Raw genomic sequence first — 18,876 nt, forward strand, 5'->3', positions numbered from 1 at the left:
TCAGCAACTGGTGTACGAGGACACCCAGGTCTCGTTGCACATTCCCCTCTCTCAATTTATAGCCATTCAGATAATAATCTGCCTTCCTGTTTTTGCTACCAAAGTGGATAACCTCACATTTATCCAAATTATACTGCATCTGCCATGCATTTGCCCACTCATTCAACTTGTCCAAATCACCCTGAAGCATCTCTGCATCCTCCTCACAGCTCACCCTCCCATCCAGCTTTGTGTCATCTGCAAATTGGGAGATATTACATTTAGTTCCCTCATCTAACTCACTAATATATATTGTGAATAGCTGGGATCCCAGCACCGATCCCTGTGGTACCCCACTAGTCACTGCCTGCCATTCGGAAAAAGACCCGTTTATTCCTACTGTTTGTTTCCTGTCTGCCAACCAGTTCTCTATCCATCTCAATACACTACCCCCAATCCCATGTGCTTTAATTTTACTCACTAACCTCTTATGTGAGACTTTGTCGAAAGCCTTCTGAAAGTCCAAATAAACCACATCCACTGGCTCCTCCTCATCAACTCTACTAGTTATGTTCTCGAAAAATTCCAATAGATTTGTCAAGCATGATTTCCCTTTCATAAATCCATGCTGACTCTGTCCGATTCTGCCACTGTTTTCCATGTGCTCAGCTATTAAATCTTTTATAATGAACTCTAGAATGTTCCCCACTACCGACGTCAGGCTGACTGGTCTATAATTCCCTGTTTTCTCGCCACCTCCCTTTTTAAATAGTGGGGTTACATTAGCCACCCTCCAATCTATAGGAACTGTTCCAGAGTCTACAGAATCTCAGAAGATGACCACCAATGCATCTACTATTTCTAGGGCTACTTCCTTAAGTACTCTGGGATGTAGTTTAACAGGCCCTGGGGATTTATCGGCCTTCAATCCCATCAATTTCTCCAACACCATTTCCCCACTGATACTGATTTCTTTAAGTTCCTCCCTCTCATTAAAGCCTGTGTTCCCCAACATTTCTGGTATGTTATTTGTGTCCTCCTTTGTGAAGACAGAACCAAAGTATGTATTTAGTTGGGCAGCCATTTCTTTGTTCCCCATTATAAACTCCCTTGTTTCTGACTGTAAGGGACCTACATTTGTCTTCACCAATCTTTTTCTCTTCACATACCAATAGAAACTTTTACAGTCAGTTTTTATGTTCCCTGTAAGCTTACTCTCGTACTCTATTTTCCCCTTCTTAATCAATCCCTTGGTCCTCCTTTGCTGAATTCTAAAGTGCTTCCAATCCTCAGGTCTGTTGTTTTTTTCTGGCCAATTTGTATGCCTCTTTCTTGGATCTAATACAATCTCTAATTTCCCTTGTAAGCCATGGTTTGGCCACCTTTCCTATTTTACTTTTGTGCCAGACAGGAATAAACAATTGTTGCAGTTCACCCATGCACTCTTTGAATGTTTGCCATTGCCTATCCACCGTCATCCCTTTAAGTAGTGTTTCCCAATCCATCATAGCCAACTCGCGCCTCATACCATCGTAGTTTCCTTTATTAAGATTCAAGACCCGAGTCTCAGAATCAACTACGTCACTCTCGATCTTGCTGAAGAATTCCATCATATTATGGTCGCTCATCCCCAAGGGGCAACTAGATTGCCAATTATTCCTTTCTCATTACACAATACCCAGTCTAGGATGGCCTGTTCTCTAGTTGGTTCCTCAACGTATTGGTCCAGAAAACCATCCCGTATACACTCCAGGAATTCCTCCTCGATGGTACTGTTACTAATTTGATTTGCCCAATTTATATGCAGATTAAAGTCACCCATAATTACAGATGTTCCTTTATTGCATGCATCTCTAATTTCCTGTTTAATGCCATTCCCAACATCACCACTACAGTTTGGGGGTCTATATACAACTCCCACTAACGTTTTTTTCCCCTTAGTGTTTCTCAGCTCTAACCATACAGATTCCACATCAGCAGAGCTAATATCTTTCCTCACTATTGCATTAATTTCCTCTTTAACCAGCAATGCAACTCCACCGCCTTTTCCTTTTTGTCTGTCTTTCCTAAATACTGAATACCCCTGGATGTCTAGTTCCCATCCCTGGTCACCCTGCAGTCATGTCTCCGTAAGCCCAACAACATCATACCTGTTTACATCTATTTGCGCGGTTAATTCATCCACTTTATTGCGAATGCTCCTCGCATTAAGGCACAAAGCCTTAAGGCTTGTCTTTTTAACATTACTTGTCCCATTCCCACTATTTTTCACTGGGTCCCTGTTTGATTCTTGCCCTTGATTTCTCTGCCTATCACTTTTCTTATTCCCCTTTCTGTCTTTTGTTCTTGTCCTTGATTCCCCCTCCTCTGACTCCTTGCATAGGTTCCCATCCCCCTGCCATTTTAGTTTAAACCCTCCCCAACCACTCTAGCAAATATTCCCCCTAGAACATCAGTCCTGGTCCTGCCCAGGTGTAACCAGTCCAGTTTGTACTGCTCCCACCTCCCCCAGAACCGCTCCCAATGTCCCAGGAATCTGAAACCCTCCCCCTCACACCATCTCTTCAGCCACGTATTCATCTGATATATCCTGCTATTTCTACTCTGACTAGCATGTAGCACTGGTAGTAATCCTGAGATCACTACCTTTGAGGTCCTACTTTTCAACTTACTTCCTAACTCCTTATATTCTGCTTTAAGGACCTCATCCCTTTTTTTTACCTATGTCGTTTATACCAATGTGTACCAAGACCACTGGCTGTTCACCCTCCCCCTTCAGAATGTCCTGTAGACGCTCTGAAATATCCTTGACCCTAGCACCAGGGAGGCAACGTACCATCCTGGAGTCTCGTTTGCAGCCACAGAAACGCCTATCTATTCCCCTTACAGTTGAATCCTCTATAACTATTGCATGCCCATGCGTTTTACTCCTCCCCTGTGCAGCAGAGCCAACTGTGGTACAATGACTTTGGCTGTTGCTGCATTCCCCTGAGAGGCCATTCCCCCCAACAATATCCAAAGCGGTATAGCTGCTTTGCCAGGGGATAGCCACTGGAGATTCCTGCACTACCTGCCTAGTCCTCTTGCTCTGCCTGGTGGTCACCCATTCCCTTCCTGCCTGTGGACTCTAAGCCTACGGTGTGACCACCTCTCTATATGTGCTATCCACGATACTCTCCGCCTCGCGGATGCTCCACAGTGTCCCCAGCCGCCACTCCAGTTCCGAAACCCGGGCTTCCAGGAGTTGCAGCTGGAGACACTTCTCGCACACATGGTGGCACCAGGCACTGGAAATGTTCCCAGCTTCCCACATACAGCAGGAGGAGCACACCATGGCTTTGAGCTCTCCTGCCATGACTTACCCCTTTAAATTAAATTAAATTATGTACAGTTGTGAAACACATCGGTGTCAGTGCCCAGATGATCCAGCTTAGGGGGGGATGATTCCAGCAAGTAGGACTTATAATGAGATGCTAAAGTATTGGGAAATGCAGCCCGTATTGATGGGTGCAGCGGACGATTGCAAACTGGTTTCACGCATCGTGAAACTGATTTTTGGCCTTCCCGCCATATTGTCCACTCATGCCTGCCATGACACCCGACACCAATGGGGACAGAAAATTCCAGCTAAGGTTAAGAATATTAAAATCAAGACGTTGGCTGTCCAGAGGTCAAGGCAGATCAGTGAACACAGGGATTATGGTAAGCGGACCTTGATATAAGTTAGGATAGTGGCAGCAGAGTTTTGGGTGAGCTCAAGTTTACAGACCATGTCAACATTTAAGAATAAATTAGAGAAGTGGTTGAAGGTAAAAGGGTAAATAGATGGAATTAGGGCTAATGTTTACTTGGAAGATAAACATTAAAATGGACCTGTTGGGCCGAATGAGTTGTTCCACGTTATTCATTGCTATGTAACACATATCAACAAAACGTTTCTGATTGTATTCACGCTTTGAACATAGGCTGGAGAGTAAGGACTAGGCATTGTCCCATGGGGAGGGAAGGAAGGAAAGAAAAATAACACAAAAATAGGCCACATTGTATAGAAAGCCAATTACTACATATGCTGGAAACCTGAAATAAAAATGGAAAATGCTGGAAATAGTCAACTGCTTTCTTATATTCTTCTGTGGTAGGTGAGCATCGCTGGCAAGACCAACATTTGCTGCCAATTCCGAAATGCCCTGGAGAAGGTGTTGGCGGGCTGCATTCTTGGATCACTGCAGTCCATCTGGTGTAGATACACCCACAGTGCTGTTAGGGGGGGAGAGCTAAACAAGAGTTAAAGTTTCAGGTCAAGGACTTTTCGTCACGGTTCATCGGCGCTCCAAAAAAAGGTCACAGACATGAAACGTTAACTCTGTTTGTCTCTCTCTCTCTCCACAGATGCTGCCTGACCTGCTGACCCAGTATTTCCACCACTTTTGCTTTTAGGCCGGGTTTTTCTGGCCCCATTGCAGGCTGGACCCGCCGCAGGTGAGGCGGCGCCCTCCCCCTCCCCCCCCCAAGGCCAGAAGTCCATTGACCTGTGGCGAGACCGGAAGATCCCGGTCGGCGGGCGAGTGCGGAAAATCCTGCCCTTAGTTCAAAAATGTGCAGAGCAACATGGTCGACCTCCTGGAGATAATTACATTAAAAAAACAAGCCTGGTGGAAATTCAGAAGTGGGGTTTCCCAACCTCTCTGCTCCTAGCTGTGACTCCCCTTTTACCTGCTAGCTGACGTTAGGTGACCACTTACCTCTTTAGCACTTTTAATTTTGGCCAAGAAGGTGCGTAACTCCATGGATTCAGCAAACAGCGCCCGGCACACAGCCTGGTAATGGTTCGGAGCCTCCGATGAGGTTGTCAAGTGAGCAGCACACAACTGACCAAAGAGAAAAAGAAGAAAATCTTAGTCACTTACTTTTCACTCCAGCTGACAGAAAACCATTTTTTTTTAATTACCCGAGATCTTGGGGAGCCTATAATTCCCTGTTGCTCTCTCCATGGCAATGCCACAGCCAATCAGAGTCATCCTGCCAGCGCCCTTTTCTCCTGCAGTATAGATTAGTTGTGATCGTTTGAAAATTTGGCATTCTTGCATTTGTCCTAATGAGCGCAAGACGGAAAGCTTTGGCAACCGGTCCCTCTTCTCAGCAAAACCTGAATCGTTAACCCAGTTTTTCTATTTTAGTCGATGAGTGACCCACATGTGCATTCATGAACTTGTTCTAACCTTAATTGTACAGTTTTGTTTTTACTGTCCTTCTTTATAGTCTGTCGCCGGGCCCAGCAGGACACGACAACAAGCTCTGGGATGCCCTTCGGCCACTCAGGAATAGTTCTGTTGCTTTGAGTTTTCGGAGCCTGGCTGAGTGGTTTTAAGATATTTACATGGCCTGCTCGTGATTTAGTGGGATTGTCGAGGGAGATTTTCATCATTTCCTAGGCAGCAGTCACAGGGAATGAAAATTGGGCAGGTTGCACGGAGATTAGGCGATCCACTCTGCCAGATTACCACCCAGGCAGCAAAGATGAAAATCTGTCCTGTCGTCTGTAAAGGTTGGATGAGGTTCAGTTCCAGGACAGGACAGGACAGGACAGCTCTTCAACAGGAAATTGTCCCTGCTCCAACCAACGCTGCAGCACAAAACATTCTCTCATACAGCGAGATCTCAGTCAGTCAAAACCGGATGGCAGATCCGGTTGAGCCGGAGTTCTGTTCCGGGCACTTGCAAGAAAGATGATGCTGAAATCCTTCACAAAAGAGGTGCTTCCCCAGGACAAGCAAGCTGGCCTCTTCCCCCAGGGGTCATGTGACCATGCTGACCCATTCAGACTGGAGTAGAGCTAAGCGCTCTGAAATAGGAAACACTGGGCACGCCAACGTTTCACGTTGCGACTTCCCTGAAGCGACATTGGCGAAACCCCCGTAAGGAAGCGAAAATGCATCGCAGCGAGGGTTCAATATGTAGCATTTCAAACACAGTACTTTTTTTTGAGGCACATCAGGTTACATAGGGATGCATTCATGTGGCACATTGGGCCTCCCATGGCTACCACGCAGCTGGGCTGAGTTTCAAGGCGGTTCCCCTGGGATTCGACTCATCGAGTTTCTGCACCACGGTTTAAATCAGCGAGTCTCAGGTGTTGTCAGGCCAAGCTCCAGGAGGAACAGCAATTCTCGTATAAAAGTCAATCTGCACACAAGCCGCAACAGTGGAGCACCGATATGGGATCATTACAGCACAGAGAAAGGCCGCTGGCCCATCGAGTCCGCGATGGTTCTCTGTCGGGTAATCCAATCAGTCCCATTCCCCTGCTCTACTTAACGTGCACAGAGTTGTGCAACACAAGTTGCGTTTTCCCACTCTGAGTGCCCAATCTCGGTCTGATGGTTGGAGGCTGGTGGCTCAATCAGGTGGAGAAACTCCACCTCGTCAATCTCACACAAGAAAGAAATTGTATTTACATAGCACCTTTCACATCCTCAGGGTGCCGTAAAGCGCTTTACGGTCAATGAGGCACTTTTGAAGTGTATTCACTTTTGAAGGGCGGAAACACAGCAGCCAACTTACACAGAGCGAGCTCCACAAATAGTGACGTGTGAATGGCCCAGGAAATCTGTTTTTAGCTATTGGTCAAAGGTGTGTATATTGAATAAAACACAGAGGGAACTCCCCTGCTCTTCTTAAAACCAGTGTCACGGGATTGTTTACATCCTCCTGAGAGGCACTGACCTCAGTTTAGCATCGCAACTGAAAGACAATACCCCCGACATTGTGAACTGCAGTGTCAGCCCAGTGTTTGGGGCTTGAACCTCCAACTGTCTGACTTTGGGGCAAAGGTGGTACTAACTGAGCCAGGGCTGCGGGCAGAGACCTGGGAACAAAATGTCCATTCAGCCCACGCAGACACAGGAGTGCAAAACTGGAATTCACAAATCTTTGTATGCGCATTCCCTCAGTCAGAGGACCTGACAATAGCCTGAAAATAAAAACATTAATCAGCGTATGGGTTAACACAAGCTGCAAAAACTAATTTCACCGAGGGAGCTGAACAAGGCAGACAAATCCCACAGCCCACCTCTCCTCCCCACTACTACTAGTAGAATATTGCTTTTGTTTTATGTAAACCCTATTAATTTCTTCAACGAAATTTCATGTGACTCTCCCATAAGGGAGGAGGCATTTAAATTATTAGTAAATTGCAGCAATTATTTGGCAGCTTATTTTTGTAGCTCGGTATAGCTGACATCGTAAAAATATGCTTTTGTAACATCGCCGGTTCAAATCAGGAGACTTCAAAGTAAAAGCCAGAGGCAGAATTTTAATCCATTTCTGTCATGTCAAATAAGCGATTGAGCTGTTTTGCTTATAATGCAGATAAATTGCCGCATGCTCTGGCTCTTGTGTAGCAATGAGGCAGCACGGTATAAATTAACGGAGGAGTACAAAACGAAGAAGCGTCTCAAGCCCTTGAGGCAGTCTTGGATCTGCACCGCATCAATGCACCCAGAGGGATTTTGTTTAACAGCTGCCAGTCCAGAAGCATGGGTAAATAAACAACCGCAGAGCTCCCAGTATCTCTCTCCAATGCCCGGCCAACCCAAACAATCAGGCTTGATACCGTGGGCGGAGTTGAGATTCAGATTTTTTTTTCCTCCACCGATCTGTTAAACGGCCACAGCTCTTGTCTCATAACTGGTCACATGGAAAGACTATTTTACTTAAAGAATGGCCCACGTGGAGAATATGGTGCTTTGGCCCTTTAGTTACCTAGGCCGGGATTTTCCAGTCCTGTCCGTGGCGGGAATCATCATGGGTGGGACGGATAATTTGACGGACCGGCCTAAGGCCTGTCGACTTCGGGTGGGAATTTCCGATCCCGCCCGGCTAGAGTTTCCCTGAAACTTTCACACCCACCTTAAATTCTTAGCAGTGCCTTCTGTAACTTCTGTAAACAGTCTAAAAAGCACAATTGATCGATAACACTGTTACAGTAGTGAATATATAATTTGGGTTTCTCTGGTCAACCCTGGTGACTGGTGTGTGTGTGGAAACCCAATAAAGACTTCCAACCAAACCACGGGTGTTTCTGCTTGCTTGATGCGGAATGCACGCTCCCTGTCGAAACAAATCCAATGAATAGCGCACTGGTAAGCTTCACCTGTTTCTTCAGTCAGGAACATTATTGGCTTTCAGGGGTATTTGGAGCAGAGGGTGGGTGGAAGGATCAAAGCCCAGATAGATGGGCCTACCACTCTGGTCAGGCAGCCTAGCTGACAATTACTGACAATGCCCCGAAAGACTGTGGACAAGCTTAATTCCAGTATCAGATTGTTGAGTTTGCAGAAGGTTCCAAACATCCACCATCAAATATATCACCTTTTTTTAATTCATTCACGGGGATGTGGGTTTCGCTGGCTGGGCCAGCATTTATTGCCCATCCCTAATTGCCCTTGAGAAGGTGGCGGTGAGCTGCCTTCTTGAACCGCTGCAGCCCCTGTCGTGTCGGTACACCCACAAAGGCTGGTCCTCACAAGGTGGTCATTAAAGAAAGTGAGTCTTGCACTTGCAGGGAGTTCCAGAGACTTTACAGCCAATGATGTACATTTGAAGTGTAGTTACTGTTGTAATGTAGGAAGCACTGCAGTAAAATGCACACAGCAAGCTCCCACAAACAACAGTGTGATAATGATCAGATAATCTGTTTCAATGATGCTGGTTGAAGGATAAACATTGGCTACAACGCCAGGGAGAACTGCCCCGCCCTTTTCCAAAATATTGTAATGGGATATTTAACATTTTGCCTGAGAGGACAGGCAGGATTTCATTTTCAGCAGTTGACAAACATGCAAGTTCGAAAAGACATTCTATCCGTTCTGTTTCATTTCAGTGATGTGCGCCAGTGGCAAAACACTTGCATTCTCTATGTTTTTATGACTGTCGCCACTAGTTTACTTTGAACATTCTCCCTTTCTCTGAATCAGATTGCACATTAACAGACGGAGAAGTGGAACTTGTACGACTTTCCCCTTTTCAAATCCTCCAGGTTTGAATCAAAGGGCTGGAGCGTGGTGAGATAGCATGTAGCGTGTTCAAGGCTGCCATTTCTCATTTACAGGGAACAATTTAAATGTAGCTTTAAGACAGCACCTCCGCAATGCAGCACTCCCTCGGTACTGCACTGGTGTTTCAGTCTAGATTCGTGCTTAAGTGTGGGAGGTGAAGCACAACTTTCTTACACGGACCACTCCCCAGAGAGATCACTGAGATTTTCGACAGCAGTTGCTTCACACTCAAGAGTGTGCAGGAAGCACTTCAATGACTTCACATGGGTAGCAAAGGCAAGTACAACTTTTCATTTCTCAATCCCTCTCAAAAACATCTAAGAGTCCTTTCTCCCTACACCAGGGTTCCAGCTAAGTTAGCCGTGGCCCAAACACCCATACAGATGTGACGCAGGCTTCCGCCCCCCAAAACTGGCTATCACTACACACGTCTTAAGCCCCTAAAAAGGACTCAACCATGTTACATTTAGACCCCATTATGCAGCAATTGAAAGGCAACACATGTAGTCCTGTGCTACGCCACTCACAGCATGAAGTGCTCTGAAACTACACCTCACTGCTCCTGTACGCTCAGGCAGCCTGTACTAGTTTTGTTTCACTTCATTTTGTACAAGGGGGGGAGCAATCTTCATCTCTTGGCACAGTCCAGAAGCAATGTGGGCAGACTGCACCAGAACCACATGCTGTGGGCACTGAAAGCCCAGCACCCAAACATGCATCTGTGGAACACATGGGGGCACCACAGAGAAGAGGATTGTCAGGTTAGAGATTTGGGGAACTTGTGCAATGGCTTTCACTGTACCACCAAAGTTCACCTCAGCTGTTAAAACGGTTTGGAAAATTAAAATGTTACGGATAAAATAAGCTCCAGGTGGTTTGGCAGTGCCAATGCCAAGAGCAAGTCAGGCGCCTGGCTGTATTGCAGTTGCAATATAATTTTCTTTTACGTCAGTAGCAGCAGCAAGTACATTTCAATAAGGGAAAGGTTTCTGTACTGTTTGAGGAATAGACTACTTATTGCAGCTCAAATTGTGAAAACATGGGCGTTGTTTGAATTAGCAATACTGGGTGATTGATGCAGGAGAAGGCTTGGGCAGAAGCCACTACTAAAATTTGATCCTCCAATTCTGGCTCCTTGCCCATCTTTGATTCTCTTTGCTCCACCATTGGTGGCCATGCTTTTAGCTGCCTGGGCCTAAGCTCTGGAATTCCCTCCCTAAACCTCTCTGCCTCACTACCGCTTCTCCTCCTTTAAGACGCTTCTTAAAACCTACCTCTTTGACCCAAGCTTTTGGTTGGCTGTCTTAATATCTTACTCATGTGGCTAGGGTCAAATTTTGTCTGATAACAATCCTGTGATGTACCTCGAGATGTGCACTAAAGGCGCTATATAAACGCATTTGTTTCTGTATCACGTTGGAGCCAGGAAAGTGGGTTCAGCTGTTGCTTCATTAACTTTGTGTTACTTTCCCAAGGCTTATTTTTTTGGCAATGCCAGCCTTAAGACTGGCTGGGAAGCGACAGTGTCAGGTTTCTCTGGTAACAGACTGCTCCAGATGTCTATGTGAAGTCATTAGGGAAAATCGAATCTGTGCCCTGTTTAAATGCAGTCAGGTGTAGGTACCAGCAAAGTTGTAAGAGGAACTTTGAGCACAATGCTGTTCAGGGGCAGAATGCCACCCAGTTTGCTTCTGCACGGCAGCCATTTTTTGCAGCTCTTTGGGAGCAGAGCAGAGAGAAATTCACACTGGTGTACGTCTTCAGCCCAGACTTCAGGTCCAAACCTTAGTCAACATTATACCTACAGTAATGCCAAATTGGGTTTTCTTTTTAAATTTGTTCTGAAAGATGAGAGCAAGACCAAGTTTAGCTGCCCTCAGAAGGTAATGGTCCTGGATAGATGGGGGTTCAATAAGGTAGGTGTGGAGGAAAAATGTTTCCACTTGTGAAGGAGTCCAAAGCTAGGGGGTCATAAATATGAAATAGTCAATAATAAACCCAATAAGGAATTCATGAGAGACGGTGGAACACGGTGCAGATGGAGGGTCATTGAATATTTTTAAGGCAGAGGTAGATTCTTAACTAACAAGGGAGTCAAAGGATATCAGGAAGGTGGAGTTGAGGCCACAATTAGATCAGCCGTGATCCTATTTTTCTTATTCATTGGATATGGGTGGCACTGGCTTGACCAGCATTTATTGCCCATCCCTACTTGCCCTCATTCAGAGGGCATTTTTAAGGGTCTGGAGTCACATGTAGGCCAGGCCAGGTAAGGACAGCAGATTTCCTTTCCCAAAGGGGATTAGTGAACCAGATGGGTTTTTACAACACTCAACAATGGTTTCGTGGTCATGATCAGACTTTTAATTCCAGATTTTTATTGGATTCAAATTTCACCATCTGCCGTGGGATTTGAACCCAGGTCCCCAGAGAATTACCCTGGGTCTCTGGAATACTAGTCCAGAGATAATACCACTATGTCACCGCCCCTCCCCCACCCCCACCCCCACCCCAGTGAATGGTGGAAAGGTTTGAGGGTATAAATGGTCTACCCCTGCCCCTAATGAAAGTGATATTCTTCATTCTGAAACTAAAGTCTTAAATCTGAACAAAGGAAACTATGAAGGTATGAGGGGGAAATTGGCTATGGTGGATTGGGAAAATACGCTAAAAGATTTGACGGTAGACAGGCAATGGCTAGTATTTTTTAAAGTATTACGCGGTCTAATATACATTCCTCTAAGACACAAAAGCCAACAGGAAAGGTGAATCAACTGTGGCTAACAAAAGTAGTTAAAGATTGCATCAAATCAAAGGAAGTAGTTTATAAGATTGCCAGAAAAAGTGTTAAACTTGAGGATTGGGAGCAATTTATAGTCCAGAAAAGGAGGACAAAGAAGCTAATAAAGAAAGGGAAAAGAGAATATGAATGTGAGCTAGTGAGAAACATTAAGGCGGACTGTAAACGCTTATTTAGGTATATGAAAAGGAAAGGATTAGCAAGGACAAATGTGTCCATTACTGGCGGAGACAGGGGAATTTATAATGGAGAATAGGGAAATGGCGGAGAAACTCAACAGTCACTTTGTGTCTGTCTTCATGGGGGAAGATACAGAAAATCTCCCAGAAATACCAGGGAACCAAGGGGACTGTGAAAATGAGGAACTGAAAGAAATTAGTATTAATAAACGAGGTAGTACTCGAAAAATTACTTGGATTGAAGGTTGATAAATCCCCTGGATTAGATGAGCTGCATCCCAGAGTTTTGAAGGAGGTGGATAGAGAGATAGTGGATGCATTGGTAGTTATCTTTCAAAACTCTATGAATTCTGAAAAGGCTCCTGCAGACTGGAAAGTAGCAAATGTAACCCCACTATTTAAGAAGGGAGGGAGAGAGTAAATGGAAAACTGCAGACCCGTTAGCCTGACATCAGTAGTAGGGAAAATGTTAGAATCAATTATAAAGGATGTGATAACGAGACACTGGGAAAATAATAAAATAATGAAAATAATTGGGTAAAGTCAGCATGGTTTTATGAAAGGGATATCATGTTTGACAAATTTGTTGCGAGTTTTTTTGAGGATGTTACTTGTAGCATTGGCAAAGGAGAACCAGTGGATGTGGTGTATTTGGATTTTCAGAAGGATTTCCATAAAGTTCCACACAGGAGGTTAGTAAACAAAATTAGACCACATGGGATTGGAAGTAATATACTGGTATGGATTGAGAATTGGTTAACTGACAGAAAACAGAGAATAGGAATAAACGAGTTATTCTCAAGATGGCAGGCTGTTACTTGTGGAGTACCACAAGGATCAGTACTGGGGCCACAGATGTTCACAATCTATATCAATGATTTGGGTGTGAGGACCAATTATAACATTTCCAAGTTTGCTGATGACACAAAACTAAGTGGGAATGTAAGTTGTGAGGAGAATGCAAGGAGGCTTCAATAGGACTTGGGCAGGCTAAGTGAATAGGCAAGAACATAGCAGATAGAATATAAAGTCAACAAGTCTGAAGTTATCCACTTTGGTAGAAAAAACAGCAAAGCAGAATATTTCTCAAATGCTGAGAGGGTGGGAAGTGCGGGTGTCCAAAGGGACCTGGGTGTCCTTGTTCATGAGTCACTAAAAGTTAGCATGGAGGTGCAGCAAGCAATTAGGAAGGCAACTGGTGTGTGTTAGCCTTCATCACAAAGGGATTTGAGTATAGAAGCAAAAATGTCTTGCTGCAATTGTATATAGCCTTGGTAAGACCGCACCTGGAGTACTGTGTACAGTTCTGGTCTCCTTATCTAAGGAAGGACATACTTGCCATAGGGGGAGTGCAACAAAGGTTCACCAGACTAATCCCTGTGATGGTGGGACTGTCTTATGAGGCGAGATTGAGGAAACTGGGCCTGTATTCCCTAGGATTTCGAAGAATGAGAGATGATCTCATTGAGACTTACAAAATTCTTAGAGGGCGTGACAGGGTTGATGCATCCCCTGGCTGGTGAGTCTAGAAACAGGGGAAACAGTTTCAGAATAAGGGGTAGGTCATTTAAGACTAAGATTAGGAGGAATTTCTTCATTCAGAGGGTGGTGAATTTTTGGAATTCTCCACCCCAGAGGGCTGTAGAAGCTCAATCATTGAGCATGTTCAAGATAGAAATCGATAGACTTCTGGATACTAATGGCATCAAGGGATATGGGGATAGTGTGAGAAAGTGACATTGAGGTAGATGATCAGCCATGATCAAACTGAATGGCGGACCAAACTCAACGGGCTGAATAGCCTACTCCTACTCCCATTCCTAATTCGATTGTTTGTATGAACCACTGGAACAGGCAGATAGAACTTTGGCTGGACAAGTCTTTCTGAAAGATGAAGAAGACTGCAGATAAAGGTGATTTGAAACATTCATAGTGTTTTCACAAGGCAAATTTCTCTGAACACATCCCAGTTAGCAAAGGTTGCGCGCTTTAGAAACATTGCTCCAACAGTTGGTCCTTCAACACCATCTCCCTCCCCATCGTCATCACTGCTCAGTTAATGTTACGCCCAATTCCATTGCATTTACAGCAGAGGAACAGGGCCATTCAGCTCAACTGGTCTATGTTGGTGTTTATACGCCACACAAACTCCACCCACCCTAAGATAAAAGCAAAATACTGCGGATGCTGGAAATCTGAAACAAAAACAAAAATAGCTGGCAAAACTCAGCAGGTCTGACAGTATCTGTGGAGAGGAATACAGTCAATATTTCGAGTCCGTATGACTGTTCATCAGAACTAAGGAAAAATAGAAATGAGGTGAAATATAAGTTGGTAGAGGGGGGTGGGACAGGTAGAGCTGGATAGAGGGCCAGTGATAGGTGGAGGCAAAGAAGAGATTGCCAAAGATGTCATAGACAAAACGACAAAGGGGTGTTGACGGTGGTGATATTATCTAAGGAATGTGCTAATGGGGACATTAAGGGTAGCAAGCAGGGCAAGCAAGTGACTATTTCCATTATTTTTAAATGTATTTCCATCCATTGTTTTATCTCTACCTTTTAGCCTATTTCGATCCCTTCCCTTCACCCCACCCCACCCCCACCCCCACTAGGGCTATCTGTACCTTGCTTGTCCTGCTTTCTACCCTTAATTAACACATTCCTTAGATAATATCACCACCTTCAACAACTCTTTGTCCTTTTGTCTATGACATCTTTTGGTTATCTCCACCTATCACTGGCCCTCTATCCAGCTCTACCTGTCTCACCCCCCTCAACCAGCTTATATTTCACCTCATTTCTATTTTTCCTTAGTTCTGATGAACAGTCATACGGACTCGAAATATTGACTGTGTTCCTCTCCGCAGCTACTGTCAGACCTGCTGAGTTTTGCCAGCTATTTTTGTTTTTGTTCCACCCACCCTAGTTCATTTCACCCTCCCTACATAACCTTCTATTCCTTTCTCCCTTGCGTATTTATCTAGCTTCTCCTTAAATGTATCTAAGCTATTTTCCTCAACCACTCCAGCAAAGCTCCTCCTCAGAGCAGGATGAACTGTATGAGCCAGAGGAGGAGGCCATGAATATTAATGACTCTTTACTGGATGCCAGCTCCATAGAGAGACGTGCATGGGATACCAGGGACAACCTTATGTACACAGTTTGCCCAAGAGTGAGGCACCTACATGACCACTGTCACATCGCCAGAACTCCATTGCCTTTCTGGGCTGTTAAACTCCCCTTGCCATCCTCCCTTGCAGAGCCACCTCTAAACCTATGTCCTTTGCCACTTCTGTCAAGGCCGCCATGGCCAGGTGGGGGGGGTCTTCTGATGCCCTCCGGAGGAAAAAAAATACCTCATGCCTTTCCTTGATGGCCTGCAGGAGGCATTGCGGAACCGTGGGGCTGTCTGTCTAAGATCAGACATCTCCAGTTGAAGATCCAGGTGAAGGGGTGTGGACGCAAGGGGGCCGAGGGTAGCGGGGTTGGTGGGGGGGGGAGAGGGGGGGCAGGGGTGGGGGTCCCAGGGCAATAAAGAACAGTAAAGGGGGGAATGATGGGGAGAATTTTGAGGGGGTCTATTGGTGATGAGGGAGCGCAACGTGAAATGGAACAAAGTACTGTTGAACGGAGGTGAATAGGAAAGTTGTGGCCGTGATGCAGAGCCTCCCTGTTTGGCCAGGAGGCTTTTTTTTATAGCCCGCCCGTACTTGCTGTATTGTTGCCTGAGGGTGGGTTTTTTCACCAATGAAAAGTTACCCCCGCTGCATGATCGCACGTGTCTCTCCTGCAAGCCACCAGCACTTTAACTTCTACTTAGAATCACATGGGTACCAGGAAGCAACAAGAGAGTTGCAGTAGTGACCATTTCCGGTCAGGAACGGCATGCCATGGTTAAAATTCTGCCCTACGTTACAGAAACAGGCCCTACGGCCCAACTAGTCTATGCCAGTGTTTATGCTCCACACGAACCTCCTCCCACCATAATTCATCAAACCCTACAAGCATTACCTTCCATTCCTTCCTCCCTCATGCGCTTATCATGTGCTTCCTCTTAAGTGCATCTAAGATATTTGTTTCTAAGAAGTTTCTCTCTAAATTGGGTTTATTAGTGACCAATTTATGGCCTCTAATTTTGTTCTCGCCAGCAAGCGGATTCATCTTCTCTACACCTACCCTATTAAAGACATTTACCAGATCACCCCTCAGCCCTCTTTTCTAGAGTAAAATAATTAAGATCACCAACAAAAGAATAAAGGGAGAGATTAGTAGAAACTAGTGTGCAGAAAGGGTTGAAGGACATGGACCATCCCTATCAGAAACTATAAAATATATAAAGAAAACAAGCCATTTGGAAGAGGAGAAAGGACCTCTCCGGGTGAAAAAAAATACTCGGGGTACAATTCTAATTTTAATTGACCTTCTCAAGAAAAAAACTCCAGGGTTTAGAATAGCAAAGAACCTGCAAATGAACTCCTCCAGTATTTACCTAACCTAAATGAGACATTGCAGCCCTAAGGGGGACATAGGGCATGAGCTTTCTGCTGTCATCGGCTCCTAATTCACACAGGTTATTTATCTCAGGCTTTTAAATCCACTTATACATTTTAACACATCTACCTGACGGTTTGCATGTTGAACACACTAATAGGGTCAACACTTAACCTCCGCAACAGAATAATAGATTGTGCGCCATGTGATATAATTTATTTTTTATTTGTTCGCAGGAAGTGGATCGATTTTAAAATTCTCATCTTTGTTTTCAAATTCCTTCATGGCCTTGCCGCTTCCTATCTCTGTAATTTCCTCCAGCCCTATAATCCTCCAACATAACTGTGCTCCTCTAATTCCAGCCTCTTGAGCATCCCTGATTTTAATTGAGCCACTTCATCTAACCCTATCAGCATTTCATTCTATTCCCTTCTCCCTCATCTTAAATTTTTATCATTCGATCTTGGAATTTGAGTGTTGCTGGGCAGGCCAATATTTACTGCCCATTCCTAATTGCCCTTGAGAAGGTGGTGGTGAGCCACCTCCTTGAATCGCTGTGGTTCATGTGGCGTAGGTACACCCACAGTGCTGTCCATAAGGGAGTTCCAGCGTTTTGACCTTGTGACAATGAAAGAATGGCGATATAGTTCCAAATCAAGATGATGTGTGACTTGGAGGGGCACTTGCAGGTGGTGGTGTTCCTATGCACTGGCAACCCTTGTCCTTCTAGGTGGTCGAGTTTGTGGGTTTGGAAGGTGCTGTTGAAGGACCCTTGGCAAGTTGCTGCAGTACATCTTGTAGATGGTATAAACTGCGAGCCAGTGGTGAGGGTGTGAATATTTGAGATGGCGGATGGGGGTGGCAATCAAACAGGCTGCTTTGTCCTGGATGGTGTCGAGCTTCTTGAATGTTGTTGGAGCTACACTCATCCAGGCAAGTGGAGAGTATTTCATCACACTCCTGGCTTGTGCTCATCTAGAAACCCCTTAAAGGCATCTATGCTATTTGCCTCACCCACACTATGTGGTAAAAAGTTCCATATTTTCACTCTTTCATTCACACCAAGAGTGAATACCTCCAGCCTAACCTGGCAATGATCACAGCTGAGTTCAAACAGGATTGTCACAGCCGCAATGATTGAGAACAGTCGCTGGGATGTCAAAAATTTCCTTGTTGCCAGATGCTGCAGGCCATCTGGTCCACCTTAGCTTACCTGTCCAAAGCATCTTTTTAGCTCCCCACTAGCTGACCTCCCACCATCACAAAACCCAGGCCCTTTAAGGTGATTCCAATACTTTCACCCCTACACGCCCTGCCAATTTTCAGATAAACCAAAATCCAACTGGCAAATATCCAATTTGAGTATTCTGGCACTTATATGGGATCAGATTAAATTTTAGATCACATCAAAGCTGAGAGTAATGATGTACATAATTTTGAATAATATTTACCTCAGAGGTAAGAGGAACCTCTATCCTCCAATCTACGATGGGGCTTACTCCACATCTCACACATTGCGAACTGCAATAGGCAATTGTCAATTTACAGCCACGATATTCTGAACACCAGATATAAAGCTATGGCATATGCTCATTATAATCAACTTTTCATCAACTACAAGATCTCCATGAAACCCAGCTCGCAATCTATTGTTAAAAAAATCTCCAGCAACAAACTGAACGATGAAGGATGTATTAAAAAAAATGATGAAATGACTCCTGCAGCTTTCTGTGCTACTGAATTTAATAAAAAGGTTTTAGCGCCTTTTCTCTATACATGAAAAATGCAGAGTTGCCATAGCAACCAGGCTACCGTCCTCCCTTCCCCCTACTGTGATTGTGACCTTTAGTTTTCTCGGTCATCTGTTCCCACCAGTCGAAAGCCATACATACAATCTCCAGGGGATTACTGGAACGACAAGTCAGTGCTGTTTTTCTTGCGGCCTAGCAAGAAAGGCTTCAATCCTGCTCCATGTAATAATAAAAAAAATATGAAAACAAACTTTGAACCTTAAATTTATATACCCTAAGTACTGTATGGAAGGTGCGGTATCAAGTTCCCAGTAAATTAAGCTTAATTGACTGAAGTTTGAAAATGGGCTTCAATGATTGAAAAAAATTATGTCAACCCCACAAATCATTAATGCTAAGGTTGCCAACCTTTCAGGATTGTCTAGGAATTAAAAATTAATCTCCCAGAGACTGCTGCAAGCAACCTAGGAGAAAAACAATAGAGATATTAAAAATCATTATTGTGGAATATTTTCATTTTCTTTACGCACTTTTAATCAGCAAAATGGGGGAAATGAACGTATGCTTGAAGGGACATCAATCTGAAATATTGAGCGGTATCTAATGTATGTGACGGGG

At 44.6% G+C, this 18,876-nt stretch overlaps 1 protein-coding gene across 5 annotated transcripts in view; it reads right to left on the minus strand.

Moving 5' to 3' along the window:
• LOC144680000 (protein spire homolog 1-like) overlaps nt 1–18,876 on the minus strand; it is a 276,542-nt gene that overhangs the window by 122,760 nt on the left and 134,906 nt on the right. For all 5 annotated transcript variants that reach the window (XM_078541063.1, XM_078541067.1, XM_078541065.1 and 2 more), the window contains one exon: nt 4,722–4,847. In XM_078541063.1, the coding sequence (XP_078397189.1) occupies nt 4,722–4,847 (126 nt within the window). The remainder of the gene's footprint in view (nt 1–4,721; nt 4,848–18,876) is intronic.

The sequence above is a fragment of the Cetorhinus maximus genome, chromosome 4, assembly GCF_964194155.1.
Source record: "Cetorhinus maximus chromosome 4, sCetMax3.hap1.1, whole genome shotgun sequence".
NCBI lineage: Eukaryota > Metazoa > Chordata > Chondrichthyes > Lamniformes > Cetorhinidae > Cetorhinus > Cetorhinus maximus.